At 41.7% G+C, this 15,018-nt stretch overlaps 2 protein-coding genes across 2 annotated transcripts; both read left to right on the forward strand.

The window, feature by feature from the left end:
• Nucleotides 1-468: 468 nt before the first annotated feature.
• PRELID3B (PRELI domain containing 3B) lies at nucleotides 469-10,356 on the forward strand. The gene is made up of 6 exons (XM_012770422.3): nucleotides 469-655; nucleotides 4,936-5,104; nucleotides 6,282-6,371; nucleotides 6,731-6,801; nucleotides 6,923-7,025; nucleotides 8,345-10,356. Exons 1-6 carry the CDS (start codon nucleotides 624-626, stop codon nucleotides 8,462-8,464), a joined length of 585 nt encoding a protein of 194 aa, XP_012625876.1. The 5' UTR covers nucleotides 469-623; the 3' UTR covers nucleotides 8,465-10,356.
• A 693-nt stretch (nucleotides 10,357-11,049) lies between these two features.
• Nucleotides 11,050-14,738, forward strand: ATP5F1E (ATP synthase F1 subunit epsilon). Its single transcript, XM_020282070.2, has 3 exons — nucleotides 11,050-11,169; nucleotides 12,985-13,111; nucleotides 14,591-14,738. Exons 1-2 carry the CDS (start codon nucleotides 11,138-11,140, stop codon nucleotides 13,106-13,108), a joined length of 156 nt encoding a protein of 51 aa, XP_020137659.1. The 5' UTR covers nucleotides 11,050-11,137; the 3' UTR covers nucleotides 13,109-13,111; nucleotides 14,591-14,738.
• The last annotated feature ends 280 nt before the right edge of the window (nucleotides 14,739-15,018 follow it).

Raw genomic sequence — 15,018 nt, forward strand, 5'->3', positions numbered from 1 at the left:
CCCAGGCCACGACTCATCCCCGGGGGTCACCAGCTCTTGGAGGGCGGGTGGCAGGAGCACAGAGCCCACTGCCCAGTTGCGTGGCTGCCTGTGGACCTGCCCCAGCCTGGGACGGGCCGGGGGCACGCGGAACTTTGTAAGGGGACAACAGGCAAGTCTGCTCCAGTGAACACCGCACGGCCTGGCCCGTGGTAGGGGGCTGACGGGGCCCGTCCACAGGCCTCGCAACTCCAGGACGAAGAGACTGGCCGGGCCGGGGTCCCGGGGTGCGCCCAGCCCCCACCTGCCCCGCCACCCAGGGGTCTGGGCGCCCGCGGGCCTGCGCCTGCGCAGCTCTGCGCCCGCGCCGGCCGCCTGGCGCTGCCCCTGCACTGCGCCGGCGCGGTGCGCCCGGCGCTAAGAGGCGGGGTCGCGCTGCGCCGCGCAAGGCTGGGGCAAAACCCGGGCCGGGATAGGGCGTGGGGCCGCGCGTCGGGACGTCCCTCGCGTAGGGCCCGACGGCGCCTGCGCGCAGCGCGGCCGGCCGGGGCGCCGGGGTGCTGGGTGTGGGGCGGGGGCAGGTGTAGCCTCTTTGCCTCATTGTCCCTTAGCGCCGCCCGGGCACCGCGCGGGCCGCCCGCACCATGAAGATCTGGACTTCGGAGCATGTCTTTGAGTAAGTTTGGGGTGCAGGGACAACTCCGGGCCGGGCGGGCGACTTGGGCCTGGCGTCGTGGCGAGGCGGGGGCGACCCTCAGCAAGCTTCGAGGCGTCGGGCCTAGTGGGGAGAGCGAAGCCTGAGGCCTCCAGGCCCCTGCGGGATGGCGGTGGGACTCAAGGTCACGACCCCGGGGCGCCCGAGCCGGGAAGGCGGCGCGGGACCTCCAGGCCGCCGTCCGGCCGGGAGGGTGGCTAGAGCCAGGGCCACTTCCGGCGTGTCCCCCGGGTCGTGGGGGCGTCGCGGTGCACGTGGTCTTTGACAGCACTCGGGGCTGCTACAACCAGCCTTGCTAAACCCTGTGAGACGCGGACGCCAGAATGCCGAGAGAGGCCTGGGTTTTCTCTAGAACCTCGGTGTCCTGGCCGTCGTCGGGTGCAGTTCTTCCCTGTGAATGTGAATTTCGGGTGGACTCTGGCCACCAGGGTGCGAAACCTTTCCGACCACTCGCTGACCTGAGGAACAGAGAGCCTTGGATTTGAAGTCCAAGGTCTAGCTCTGCCTGCAACCAAGCTTGTGACCCTGGGTTACCCGCTCTTGTCTGATACATGGAAGGTGCTGGTCTTGTCAGGGCCTGCCAGGGTGAGATGTCTTTGCGGCCACGGTCGCTGAATCTTTTTGGTTGGTGTGAATTTTCTAGTAACGAAAATAGGCCTTACCACGCGGATGTTGGGAATTCTCTTCCAGTTCTGTGATTCAGTATATAATACAAAAAAAAAAACCCACGAATATAAGCAGCTATATCCTTTGTTGTCTAACTAAGTAGTTATTAATCTGTCTTCTCACTGATCTGAAATGCCACCTTTGCCAAACACTGCTGTATGTATATTTGAATCGATTTCTAAGTTATCTCCAGTATTCCACTGTCTGTGCTGTTTTTGCCACACTGTTTTAATTATCATAGCTTTGTGATAAATGATTTAGCCATTTGAGGTTTAAAGGGTGCTTCTGGGCCAGACGCGGTGGCTCACGCCTATAATCCTAGCACTCTGGGAGGCCAAGGCCGGAGGATCGCTCAAGGTCAGGAGTTTGAAACCAGCCTGAGCAAGAGCAAGACCCTGTCTCTACTAAAAATAGAAAGAAATTAATTGGCCAACTAAAAATATATATAGAAAAAGTTAGCTGGGCATGGTGGCGCATGCCTGTAGTCCCAGCTAGTCGGGAGGCTGAGGCAGGAGGATTGCTTGAGCCCAGGAGTTGAGGTTGCTGTGAGCTAGGTTGATGCCACGGCACTCTGGGCCAGGCAACAGAATGAGACTCTGTCTCAGAAAAAAAACAAAACAAAAAATAAAAAAAGGTATTTCTGAGGACAGTTGTGTTTTTTTTTTGTTGTTTTTTTTTTGAGACAGAGTCTCACTTGTTGCCCAGGCTAGAGTGAGTGCCGCCGCGTCAGCCTGGCTCACAGCAACCTCAATCTCCGGGGCTCAGCGATCCTACTGCCTCAGCCTCCTGAGTAGCTGGGACTATAGGCATGTGCCACCATGCCCGGCTAATTTTTTGTATATATATTTTTAGTTGGTCAATTGATTTATTTCTATTTTTGGTAGAGACGGGGTGTCGCTCAGGCTGGTTTCGAACTCCTGACCTTGAGCAATCTGCCTGCCTCAGCCTCCCAAAGTGCTAGGATTACAGGCGTGAGCCACCGCGCCCGGCCTGAGGACAGTTTTAAAAGAAGTTGTCGACATTTGTACATGTGACACATCCATGGGGCCACTATACCCTATATAATATAGAATATTAGAAGGAAATTTTCTTTTCTCCCTACTGTTTACAGTCTTTAGGGTGGGGGTGAAGACCCTAAATCTGTACTCTTTCTGATGTTCTTTAACTTAGTACATTCTAAATAGACCATTTCAGCACCTGGAATGCTTAATTGCAGTCCTCTTGCAGGTTTGAATGCTTCAAAACTTCTTGGCACTGAGTCTCCTTAGAACTCTCTTCTGCCTTGCCTTCCCTAACAGTCTTCTCCCTGGCTTGTCACCTACTCCCCTCTCCACTTTCTTTCTTTCTCTTCAGCATTCCCCCTTTTCCCTTTCAGTGTAAATGTTTGATGAGATGCTGTTGTTGATCTTCCTATGTTAGATTCTATCTGTGATCTTAATCTCTTTTTTTCTCTTTTTGTCACAGACTTCTTTGAGATTTGATGAAAGCTCTGGGACCTTCTTCCTAGAAGATAGACATATCAAATAAATGTTGTACATGTCCTAAGGGAAGCAGCCCTGATCTTTGCTTTCTACCCAGATAATCTGAGCTATTCGATTGAGGTCTCAAGTGATACAGATACAGTTATGGCACCCAAGTGCTACCTTGACCTCTCTCCTCTCTTGAACTTCAATTCTTATTTTCAGTTGCCTACTGGATATCTCTGTCCACTGAGAGGCTCTTCCAACTCAGCCTATGTGAAATTGAAGTCATAATTTCCCCCTCAGAAATCTTACTATTTTTGGTTTCCCATCTAACAACAGTAGCCAATCCATCATTCTACATCTTACCCATCTTTGACTTTTCCAACACTTCCTTGTGAGGCCTACCATATCCTTGGCATCCAGTTGAAATCATTTATTGTTTCTTTCAATGTATAAGGATGCCCAATATAATTATGTTAATACAGTTCAAATTAATTGCTGGAAGACTCAATTGTAATATGTATTCTCTGAGCTTGTTGTTTCATAAAGCAATCTTAGGCCAACTAAGTCAACATCAGTGTTTTCAGATTGGCTCAAAGAGGAGAGATGGACTAAATTGCAAATAGTGCATAACCACCCTGAAGCCATGCAATTATTAATTTTTTAGAGAGGGTAAGGGGAAGAGATAAGCGCATAGAAGCCAGCTAACCATGGTATATGACTAGATGGAGACAGGGAAGGGGTTCATCTGATTTTCATTTTAGATAGTTGCCTTAGTAACAATCAGGGTGCTTGGCCTGTATCACTTCTATTTGTGTTGACTGTTTAGATTTATGAAATAGCTCTGTTTATATACCTGCTTCGATTGCTGAATAAGGTTTGAGATTAAAAACAAAATGAAGTTCCTTTATACAATATTATAAAGAAAGTGAAAACATTAAAAATGATGTTACTGGTTGTCCAGGGTTCTGGGAAGTTAATGGAGTTGAGATTTTCCTTCTGTTGACAAGATGTGGTTGTCAGTCTGAGTTCTCTGAAAAGTTGAAAAAGATGAATGTCTACCTGTTTTTGCTTTTAGAAAAATAAAAAGTAATGCTGTTTGGTTTATCAATGTAGCATGAAACATCATCTCTAGATCTTGTTTTTTTCCTTTAAATGAAGACGAGAGCACAGATAAATAGTATAAAAGGGTTTAGACTCAGACTGCAGGTGACTAAATCACCTTTAATATTGATTGTACTTAATAAGGGTTCTTTTGAAAAGGATAGCTTTTGTACAGGCAGCTTATTCATAGGAGTTGTGAAGTGAACAAATGTACGTCACATTTTGAATCACTCAAGCACATGTGCTTTTTCAAGAAAATAAAGATGCTGCAAGTTTGCAAATGATGCGATATTATTACCACTTCAATCTTAGGTGATAAGCAAATGCTTATTATATTAAAAGAGAATATTAGAAAATAGCATATTAGGAGTGCCTTAAGAACATTTTATTGTATTGAATGACCTTTTCAAAACAGAAATCGGAATCATTCCTTTGAGAAAAACAGTGGATAAAGACTGACTGGAGGGGGCCACTGTTACTTACTATATTAATATAGAGAAAAATTTCAGTAATTAAGTCAATAATGCTTTGGCTCTTTCAGTAATACCCATGAGAATTTACAGTGCCTATAAGTTATTTTTGTTACTTCTTAGAATTGGAGTCAGAAAAAAGAGTAAAAGGTTTGACAGTTTTTGCTACTTGTTGCAGTAGAACATAATTTTTAAATACATTTTTATGAATCAGTGGTTCTTCCTAGACAAAATTTACATGTGAAAGTGGATAATGATAAATAGTAAAGATTGTTTAGAAAACTATCCTGTAATGCTCTATAAGCTACTTTGGTCTTTATAGACATTGGTTGTGTTTCAGCCTGTTCTGAAACAATACCAAAGTCTATACACATGAAAAATGTAGATCAGTCTCTCGTTAGCATCAGTGTTTCAGAAAGTAATTTTCCCCTAGGTAAATTAATTAAACTTCCATTGTAAAGAATGATTTGATGGGTTATAAAATTGTTTAATTCTTATGCATATTTTTTAATGTTCGATTTTTGGTTCATTTTGGCAGCCACCCGTGGGAAACTGTTACCACAGCTGCAATGCAGAAATACCCAAACCCTATGAACCCGAGTGTGGTGGGAGTTGATGTGTTGGACAGACATGTAGATCCCTCCGGAAAGTTGCACAGCCATAGACTTCTGAGCACAGAGTGGGGACTGCCTTCCATTGTGAAGTCTGTAAGTGTGTCTTGATTCCGAGAGAAATGTGACTGCTGTAGAGAAGTTTTCTAAACCACATTATAATTTCAAATAGGTTGTGGGAGCCGATTCTGAATGTCACTTCTGCATCAGTTCAAATTGTATTATAATAAACTTGAGTTATGAGTGTATAATGAATTGGAAATATTATTACAGTCTTCATGAAGGCACCCGATAAAACCTGAAGGAAGCCAGCTAATGCTCTGTAATCTAAAAGGAGTTATATTCTGCTTTTCCTGCTTTTGCCAGCAACTTGAGACCAATAATAAGATTTAGAAGTAATGGTCCCATCATGCAGTTGCTGTGGTCAGTGGTGGGTTGACCACATTAGGTACAGGGTATATTCTCAGACTTGGTATTGCCACATTTGTTCCAGGGTCTGGTACTCCTAGCTGTACATTTAGAAACAATTCTATTCAGTTGTAAATGAGCAGGCTTTAGTGAGCTGATCCAAGCAACAAGAAACCAGAATGCCAGTGTGTCGTAATGTCAGAAAACTCTAGTATATAAGTGGATCCAGGTTTTTATAGAGGGTCTTTTTATAGAACGTAGGTCCACTCTAAAAATTAAAGTGCACAATTTTCAACAGGAATGTATTTATTGCTTCCTTTCTACAAACTGTGACATTAGATAATGGGGACGAAGAAGTGAGCATGATTGGTCATGGGCTTGGGGTCATAGCACAAGGAGTGACACTGGATGCTGACAGAGGAGCCTCTATGGTGAGAAGGCTTTTTTCTGTCTGGAGAAGGAAGCCCTGGTGCCCTCTCCCGTGGACTGCTGTAGGAAGATATTAACAGATACCCTGAGCTCTCCTTTCCTAGATGCCACATTCCCCCTAAATCTTCTGATTTCCATATTTCAGCCTCAGTGTTCCATTGTTGCACTTTGGAAATTTCGATGTGGTGCCTTATGTTGCACACATTCTCAGTGGGCTGGTTCCTCACTGCCTTTGGGAAATGTTTTTGTGTCTCAGCTCATTCATGATATGTTAAATAGGCCTCCTTTTTGACCTTTGTCTGTTTCTTCCTGTTTTTCATGAAACAGATTTTTGGTTCAAGATATTGTAACACATTTTTACCTTCAAATAAAATATTGATATACTTGGTAAGAAATTCTTCCTCCTCTGATTACTAATTCTGAATGTTTTACTTAGCTTATTGGTGCAGCAAGAACCAAAACATATGTGCAAGAACATTCTGTAGTTGATCCTGTAGAGAAAACAATGGAACTTAAATCTACTAATGTAAGTTTTGGCTCCCTTTTTAAATTTTACTGTCTGGCTTAGTTTTTTGTCTCTCTTCTAGTTGATACAGAAGTGAATCTGTGTTCTCAACGTGGTTTTGAATGTCCTTACTGCATGTGCTGTGTGTCTTTGCCCTGTTGGTAGCCTCCTTAGCCTTGCTATACTCAAGGTTTTTTTTAAATAAAAAGTAGGCAATGGATGGTGAAATTTGTTACATTTATGCAGAAGTATCAGTGGCTTCTTTGTTGTTTTTTTGTTGTTGTGTTTCGTTTAGTAAGATTTTCAGTTGTATGTTAATTTTGGAAATGTTTGAATCGTCTTTTCCAAAATGATGTGACATTTTTTTTTCCATTCTGTAGATTTCATTTACAAATATGGTTTCAGTAGATGAAAGACTTATATACAAACCACATCCCCAGGACCCAGAAAAGTGAGTAAAAAAAATTTTTTTAGCAGACTTACTTTACAGGGTGCTTTAAATTTTTTTATCTAATTTTTTTTTTCTAATGAAAATTGGGTCGTCCGAACAGTGTTAATGTGTTTTGTTCCAGAACTATTTTGACTCAAGAAGCCATAATCACTGTGAAAGGAGTCAGCCTTAGCAGTTACCTTGAAGGACTGATGGCAAGTACCATATCTTCAAATGCTAATAAAGTAAGTAAGGCTGCTGCTTCATTGTTTATTATTCCCTGGGTTCATTTCCTGGAAGAGCTTGGTTCTGTGAATGTGTGTTTGTCCTTGTAAGCTGACTCTCAGCCAATCTGCAGTGAGACACCGTACAGCATCAGGCAGCTCAGTTCACATCTAAGCTCTAACTTTACCAGCCTTTCAATGTTGGGCAATTAAGTTAACCTCCTAAGCCTCAGTTTCCCAACTGTGAAGTGGAGAATACCCATCATGGCTTGAAATAAATGAGCAAACATGGAAAATATAGCATGTAGGATGTTCACTGTGTAGCTGGGTGTCATTGTTTAAAGCACTGTTTTTCAACCTTTTTTCATTATTATCTCCTCCCAAGTCCATTTTAGATATTTGTTTCCCAATCACTACCTCCATGAAATTATCTAATACCACATATGAGTGAGTTTTTTTCTATCCCCCTAAGAACTAATTTTTGCCTCATTGAGAATCAGCCCCATTGAGAATGCATGATTTAAAACAAAGTAAGTTTAGAAAAAGAGATGCCTTATGCACTGTTTTATAACATAGGTTTATTGTCGTTCATCAGTCAAAGATACTCATAGATGCCTTCTCTGTGCCAGGCAGAGTGGTAGGCTAGATTAGGGATGCAGTGAGGAGCAAAACAAATGTAGTCCCTGCCCTTGTGGAAATTAAAGAAAGGTGACAATCACACAGCATGTCATTAGGAAAAGAAAGGTACAGAAAGGTATGAGAGTGCCTAACTAGCATTTAGTGAGGGGTGTTTCTGCTGAGTTCCAGATAGGGGTTGGGTTGGTTGTGAGGGGTATGGCAGTAAGGGCATTTTGAATAGAAGAGCTGCATATGCAAAGACCCTGAGACAGGAAGTACGAAAGGTTCTTCCTTCTGTTCTCAAGGAACTGCATAGAGCACCAAGGGAGAAGAGGCAAAAGTGGAGTCGGTGATTAGATCCTGCTGGGCCTAGTACTGGATTTTGGTTTAAATTGTAGTCATAACAGAGATTTGACCTTCTCACGCCCAAAAAGGAGACCATTCTAATCATGAAAGAAGACATCCTGTCATTCAATTGTAGATTCTTTTGAGAACATCTTTTGCATACAAAATAAAAATCAGTTTATGGATCAAGCCAGTTGCTTAAGATATTTGATGTTTGCTAAATAACATTAGAAAAGAAAAAGCAAGAACAAAAATGATCTGTCATTGTAAGGTTTAGTTATACTTGTAACACTCCTTGTTACTTACTAGCGTGCCATTTATTTGATACATGCCTTTGCTCTCACTCAGTAACAGTAAATGTATTGTATTTTTTTAAGGGCCGAGAAGCAATGGAATGGGTAATACATAAATTAAATGCCGAGATTGAAGAACTGACGGCTTCAGCAAGAGGAAGCATAAGGACTCCGATGGCAGCAGCAGCGTTTGTAGAAAAATGATAATACCAGTTGGTAGATAACGTTGGGTGCCCCAGGTCTCTCCAAGCTGGCAATATTTATTTGTTATTTAAAAAATACAACTATATTTTAGGTAGAATTTTTTTTTAATAAGCTGATTTAGGCTATGTGACTTGATCAAAACAGAGATACAGGGCTTCTAAATAAAGGGATCATCTGAAATTAGTGTTGTTTGAAATGGCTAATTTTAAGGTTTCCAGTATTTATATGAAAATTTAAGTTTTCTTAAAAGTACTTGGAAATTGGTATTGACATTGACTCTCCTTAAGGTAGAATTTTAAAGCTTTTCATGCATTGGAACTCTACCTGGCTTTGGACCAACCCCAAAACAAAGCAGAGATTGCCCTGCTGCTGTAACTTCAACAGCTTGCATGAGAGAACTCACTTTAAAAGGAGAAATTATATACTTTTAAAAGATATTAATTTGTATAACTTGCTCTGCTATAAACCACCTTTAAAAACCAGTGTTTTGGTTTTGTACTTAAATATTTTTGGAGTGAAAATTACCTCTAAAGTAATATATGACTCCAACAAAAATAAAATTTTATTGTATTAAAGAGTACTTACTGTATTGATTTGCCAAATTTTTGTGACTTGGTAAAGGTATTACCTTCCTTGGATTTGTACTTTGTGATTTAGTATGCTGTGCCGTGGGCTGGTTATGTTAACTGAAAAAATAAAGTCATTACCTGAATTTTGCAGCACTCTAAACTTAAACAGAAGAACAGCTGTTCACATCTTTTAGCAATTCACATTTGCCTAACTTATAAATTGCCATGTGTCAAAATCATGGTTTTGTAATTGCTAAGGCATGATATGTCAGGTTATTTGAATATAATTACTTTTTGAAATACTTGTGACCACAAAACATCTTTTTTACATGAATAGCTGTACATCATTTTGAAATTACTCAAGTGATGTCTTGATCTGAAGCATAAACCCCAGGTACTTAATGTTTTTAATAATACAGTGTGGGGGCAGTGAGGCAGAACAAAGAATAATTGGGATGGGGGGAAGGATTGGCCTAAACTAACCATTAAGTGAATTGCACTGCAGCTTTTATTTATGGGAAATCCTTATTTTGGATGCCAAAGGGTAGCTGCAAGCTGAAAAACAATCCAGCAAATGTACTTTGTTTCATATTTTGTAGGAGGCAGTGATCAACCACTAAGTAATATCTTTGATATGTGCATTTGTTGCTGAGAGTATTGTTGTTAAAAGATGATTAGCTCTGGCCTTTATTTTACAGTGCTTAATGGGATAAACTAGTAAGATTTCCTATAAAAGAGACCAGTTAAACATGTGCATAAACCACAGAAGTAGTATAACAAACTATTCTAAAATTATTGTTTTTCTACTTAAAATATTTGGCTTAAGGTTTCCTAGGACATTTGTAAAAACAGGTTAAATCTATAAAGTTTGACATTTTTTTTGTAACCAGAAATGGTTTTTACAACAAATAACATCTCAGCAAAACAAAACATTCTGAACATTGAGATTTGATAAAAGGTTGCCTTGTATAATTTCTGTAAATTATACTTGTTCTGGAAAAGTATAATGCCATAATGATAAAAGATTTTTAAGCAAATCTTAATCCTTCATTTGATTTTTTTAAACTCTGATCTAATGAGAAAATTGTATAAATTTTTATTTTCCAATACAGTTAATTACCTCTTTCTAAATAGCTGGTAATTCATAGCTTTTACCTGTTAAAATATAAATACACAGTAAGCAAATGCATTTAAGAGTACTAAACTGGAATAAAGTATTCATAAATGAAACTTGGACTACTGAGCACCTAACCCTATTTAATATTAAAAATGAACTTATATGAATTAAGAAAAACCTTAATAAAAACTTTCTTTTAACTATAATGTTCTTCCTGATTATAATTTCTTTTAATAAAGGTGAAGAGCAAAAACTTTTTCTTCCTTATGAGCAAACACTTTAGCTGCTACCAAGGTCAGTCGGGTTCTAAATCAGAGGCGCTTTGTTCTCTTCCCCTCCGTCTTGGGGAACATAGGCCCTGCCCTAAAACTACAGAACAGGTCGGGGACGGGCATGCTTGCGGGCTGGGGTTCTGCTTTGGTTTCTGCTGGAACTCGAGGAAAAGTGCGGTGCTCAGTGCTTTTCGAACCGCAACTCTGGGACTCGGTTGTCCACCAAAAAAAAGCCGGCGCCGTTTCCCTGCAGCGGGCGCAAACAAGCCCTCCGCGGCGGCTGTGCGCGCGCCGCGTCCTCGCCCTCCCGAAACACGCGCTCAGCGCCCCGGCAGCGGGACCGGGGGGGCCCCGAAGCCCTCTTGCCCCACCGCCCCCGCCAGGGTAACTACGGAAGCCTGGGGTGGGGGTCACACGCCCGGCGGTCGCGGAGCCAATTGGCAGGCGCGGCCGGCCGTCCTGCCTGGCGATTGGCACCCGCGGCCCAGGCCGCGCGCACCCATTGGTTCCCAGCGCCGGGGGGCTTCCACGGCAGGGTAGCAGGGGCCGTGCGGGAGGGCGGGGCGGGGTAAGAGACGGTGATTGGCAGGCCTGTGCGCCCCGCCCCTTCCGTTTCTTGGGCCTGACCTTCCTGTGTTGGGCCACCCTGCTGAGCCGAGCCGGCATTGACGGTGTCCTCGCGATTCGGCCCGACCCGCTGCACTCTCGCGACATCATGGTGGCGTACTGGCGACAGGCCGGACTTAGGTAGGCCCAAGCCTCCGGAGGGAGGCGCAGCCCGGTGTCGGGAGGTCAGGCCGGGCACGGCAGGGGGCAGCGGCCCACGCGTGACCAGGGCCTCCGGGGTCCACCGGGTGGGCCGGGCCTCGGGCATAGCCGCCCCAAGATGGCGTCGCTGTGGCCAACACGCGGGCAGGCGCCAGGTTCCCGAGGCAGCGGGGCACGAGGCAGGGTGTGAAGTGGGCGGCCGAGCCTCCCACAGCATGTGCCTGAACACCTCGGGTGGACGTGGGAATGCCCAAGGAAGAGCAGTTCTTAGTTGAGGAAGCCCTTCTTCTTTGAGAAGTATGAGTGATTTATGTCCTCAAGGTAGTGTAGTTACCCAAAGCTTGGGAAATAGAAGGGGCGGAGAGATTTCTCTTGACGTAACCCCTGTTACCATTTTTGGCCTTTCTTTCCAGCATCGAGGTGGAGTCGTTTATAATGTTATGGGTATTTTTTTTATTTTAAGTTGCGCATGTTGACCTCAAGTTTCCTTCTCAGTAAAAAGGGCGAAGGGATGAAAGCCCCTGGTAAACTGTAGAGAACTATGCACAGAGGTGAGTGGTGGCTCTTGGGGAGCAAGTATGGAACCCGTTTGAGGACCGGTGTCTAGTGTAGTAGTCTGGGTATCACACCTAATTACTTTGCCTTCACACCTGAATTGAGCAAAAGTTGACTACATGGAGTAACACCTTCTGGTGATATCATTTTATGGGTAAGGCAGTCATATATATACATATATATATATATGACTGCCTTACCACAACTGAGTAACTCAAGAGTTTCCTGACTTGCAGAGGTCAAGCAAAGTTTTGTAGAATTGGGAGGATAGTAGTCCCAGGAGTAGAAAGCATTTATTAAGTAACCTATTTTGTGGTCCATGCGTTTTCACACTTTGTCTTTCCTCCTCCCAAACACCAGCAAGGCAAGTATTATTATTCTTGTATTCTATTTTTTTCTACAGGTGAATAAACAAGCTGAAAAGATTGAACAGCCTGAAGGTCACTCACCTAGTAAGAGTGGAAGCAGGCATTGGAGCTCTTACCTCTGACTCCCAAAAATAAATTCTAAAACATGAGAAAATAGACGGCACCCCCTCCCTTCCTGTTTTCCAAAAGTGTGAAAAGTGTTCTGACATCTTTTGGAAAATAAGATGTTGATGGGAGTCCGTCTACCAAACAGGAAGCAGGTTTTAAATTTTGCTAGAATTGATGATGTTCTCTAAGGACTTTTCAGTTTAATTTAGAAACCTTGATTAGGAGGTATTTTCAATGGCAGACTTGTGAGACAGAATCCAGTATTCTCAGGAAAACCTGTAAATAATTTATTAGAGAAACTTTTAATTCATGGTAGTTTTTTTCTCTTTTGATTATGTATACTTTACCTTGCGAGAAAAATAAAATTAAAGGAAAGTTTTAAGTATGGAAATGGGAAGAAAATCATTCCTATTATAGCCTCTGTAAAATTTTAGTCTATTTTCTTTCCTGTGCTGTGGGATTTTTGTAAACATTTATGCATCTTTTATTTTAAATTAATATACACTAAAGAGAAAACACAGTAAAAAGAAGAGAAATAAAAGATCACTTATCCAAACACTAATTAATACTTTGGTACATTTCCTTCTAGTGTTCTTTTTCTTTGTATACATTCCTTTTGGCATTAGTCATTTTTAAATCCAGCTCTACAATACTTTACAACCAAACCAAAATTTAAAATATAGGAAGAAAAATAAAAGCACAGTGACACAACCGTCTGGCTGGATACTGATAATTAACTTCATCTCCTTTCATTTTCTCCCAGCTACATCCGATACTCCCAGATCTGTGCAAAAGCAGTGAGAGATGCACTGAAGGCAGAATTCAAAGCACGTGCCGAGAAGACTTCTGGCAGCAACATAAAAATTGTGAAAGTGAAAAAGGAATGATCTGTAAGTTACTGATTTATTCAGAGGAAGAGTTGTATCTTAAATGTTTAGAGTACCATAAAGGTTAAAGTCATTTTAGTTTTGAGTTCTGTCCATTTTTCATTCAATCAGTGCATTTAGAAGTAAGTTAGTGGGATAATAATTTAAAGCATACAGGTTATAGAAGTCCCATGGCATAATAAAAGAATGTCCTTTCGGCCCTGACAAGCACAAGTAATTGGCACATTGATTTTCAGTTCATTTAGCAATGCTTAGGTAGAGAACCATCTTTTTTTAATTAAACTTGTTTCATTTGTCTACACAGAATCAAATAACTTGGAGGATAAACTCCCCACTTTTGTAATTGCTATTGGAGTTACATAACAGTTCAGGAGCATGAAAAATTACAGTCCCTTTCGTTTTTATTTCACCCACATCTGCTAATGTTCTCACAAATCACTGCTTCCTGAACATAAGGGCTACAAGTACAGGCAAGGGTCCTGCTATTTTATCAAGCAATAAAATCTTGCAAGATCCTGGGGTGAATACTGTTTTGCTAAATTTATTATGCTTATAGAGGGTTTGGTTCATTTTACTTCTCCAAAGATGTTAGTGATATAAAGTTGCATTCTCATGTAATGAAAAAAACAGTTTTATACAGTTGATAATTTCAGACTTTGGTGCTACAAACTACAAAAGTGATTTGATCCCTAAACTACTTTTCTTGACATTGTTATTTCAAAGATAAGCAAAGCAAATTATCTGAGAGATGTTTTTCAGATTTAATTTTCTTGTTTTGCTTTTAAAAAGATTCAGACCTGCAGTAGCACAGAAATGTGATAAATATTAATCCTTTGGCAGCTTGTGGTTATGAGCAATTTTACTTATTGGAACTGTCTCCCCTAAGCACTTTTCATTTTCATTTTGAATTAGTAAATATTTTATTATAAGTCTAGAAACGTGGTATTTTGAATTTAGCCCTTTTTCTAGGGGCTCTCTGTCTAATCTCATAATTCTGAGTAATGAGACCTGGTTTTGTGTTGGGTTGTTTTGTTTTTACAATGAGCTGAGAAAATCACTTAGCCTCTGCAGTGCAGCTGAGCCAGACTCTGCATCTAACTCTGTGACTTTGCTGTGTCCTTGGGGTCAGGAAGTAGTGTTCAACCCCTGTAAGCAAAGCTTTGGCCCCTCTCTGTTATGTCCTGCAGGGATAGAGACCCTACCCCATTAGCACGGGGAGATTTCATTGTCTTTTAAAGGCAAAGTAGCTTCTTTATTGCTAGGAGAGTATTTAATTTTACTTAGGGAAGTGCCTGTTCGGCTAAGGCTGTGCAATTGAACCAGCACTTTTTTACATCGGGGCTGACACCGGCCGTGTGAATTAAAGCCACAATTATCTTACGCAGTTAACTATATGGAAGTTGTTTGTCACATTTATGTTGGCTTTTTTAAAAAACACAAAGAACTAGCTAGCAACTGTTGCATTTTCTTTTTTCCTCCTAGACCCTGCTTGAAATGCCAGAGTTCCAAGGTGAAGATGTGTGGGCACATGTTATGGCAGATTGAAAATGATCTCACTTCATGGAAAAAAAAAATACTATCTTGTTCATAAATTGACAATGCCAATAAATTGAAGTATGGTTCACTCTTACTATTGTTTTTTAGTTTCCATCAGGCTTTTTCTTTAAAGGAACTATCTGCACAACTGCATGATTATGACCAGGGTTTCTTAAAAGGGGGGAGGGCAGATTTAATATTTAGAGACCAAAGAAAGACAGAAAACATTTTGAAAATGTCTCAAAATGGAAAGTGTTTTTCATGACATTAATTGGTGATCAAAATTAGGCACTGTCATTGAGGCTCTGTCATCCCTTATCTTTGAATTGCAGAGTCATGTCAGAGTAGTGAATTGGTCATTATCCACCGGCTCA

This window comes from Microcebus murinus, chromosome 16 (genome assembly GCF_040939455.1).
Source record: "Microcebus murinus isolate Inina chromosome 16, M.murinus_Inina_mat1.0, whole genome shotgun sequence".
Lineage (NCBI taxonomy): Eukaryota > Metazoa > Chordata > Mammalia > Primates > Cheirogaleidae > Microcebus > Microcebus murinus.